The sequence below is a fragment of the Aspergillus foveolatus genome, assembly GCF_047715535.1.
Source record: "Aspergillus foveolatus strain CBS 279.81 unplaced genomic scaffold BDW70scaffold_277, whole genome shotgun sequence".
Classification (NCBI taxonomy): Eukaryota; Fungi; Ascomycota; class Eurotiomycetes; order Eurotiales; family Aspergillaceae; genus Aspergillus; species Aspergillus foveolatus.
This window is the reverse complement of record NW_027396341.1, coordinates 2332-3333: the sequence shown is the minus strand read 5'-3', so window position 1 is coordinate 3333 and position 1002 is coordinate 2332. Positions and strand designations below refer to the sequence as shown.

At 47.2% G+C, this 1002-nt stretch overlaps 1 protein-coding gene across 1 annotated transcript; it reads right to left on the bottom strand.

The window, feature by feature from the left end:
* Nucleotides 1-583: 583 nt before the first annotated feature.
* BDW70DRAFT_146168 (uncharacterized protein) lies at nucleotides 584-901 on the bottom strand (the record flags this gene model as incomplete). The annotated part of the gene is made up of 1 exon (XM_073738547.1): nucleotides 584-901. A coding segment is annotated over one exon (193 nt), but the record flags the coding sequence as incomplete, so codon positions are not given.
* Nucleotides 902-1002: the final 101 nt, after the last annotated feature.

Sequence of the window (1002 nt, the reverse complement as noted above, 5' to 3'; positions counted from 1 at the left end):
ACCTGTCTGGTTTCTGTTTGTATGTTCCTTCCCCGGCCCCTGCGCTCTGCTGGAATTGTTGGGATAACCTCATCCCTTGCAGAGTTTTCAGGGGTGTGTGGGGCCTCCGGGTTCGCCATCGGACCGTCCCGTTCGGCACACAACCACAACCACGGATTTGATATTCAGCAATTCGATTGGAACAGTAGCTTGCGAAATCCTCTCAATCGCGATGTGGTACAGATGCCCGAAGCAATACCGGATAATACAGTCGTTCTCGAAATCGCCTTCACCAACAAACATATGACAGTTGTTGTTCTGCCCCACTACCAAGACATTAGCGCGAGCAGTGTATTGAGCTATCAGCACTTAAAATGAGGGCGACAGAGGGCCCTGTACATTTCCTTCCATACGAAACATTGAGAATACATTTCCTTCCGTACGAAACGTTGAGAATACAATGTATGTTTGTACCGCATGTCGTATACTCCAACCCAATAATGTATCCACGACCCAGCATACACGCCACAACCACCTTTACCCATCTAAGAGATTCATTGCAAAGAAATTTAAAACACTAATCGATGAACTACGTACCGTCAGAGTTTTGTACCTGGAATTTCTAAGGCTTAAATCATTACAAAATTTTGTTTCACAAGTCTAAGGTTTATAGGCCTGATAACGAGAAAAATACAAAAGCTACTATTTGCGAAAAATGCTATACAGGATATCTCTCTTACGTGGGCGTTCTTTCCGAGGGTGTTCTGGCCCAATACGTGTGCTACTGGGGTTGGGGGTGGTGGTAGGGGCAACATGGATGTGGCGAGGGCTGTCTTGCTCAGCGTGAAGGCTAGCAAGAGACACCAGATTGTTTGCCACTATACGAGTTTTTGAATGATTGGGACCCAGTGCCTCCTCATAGCCTGCCAGTGCTCGCTGGTACATCTCCTCTGCCTCTTTCACCTTGCCCTGGTCAGAGTAGAGAATCCCAAGGTTGTGGACTGTACTCAGGGTAGATGTGTG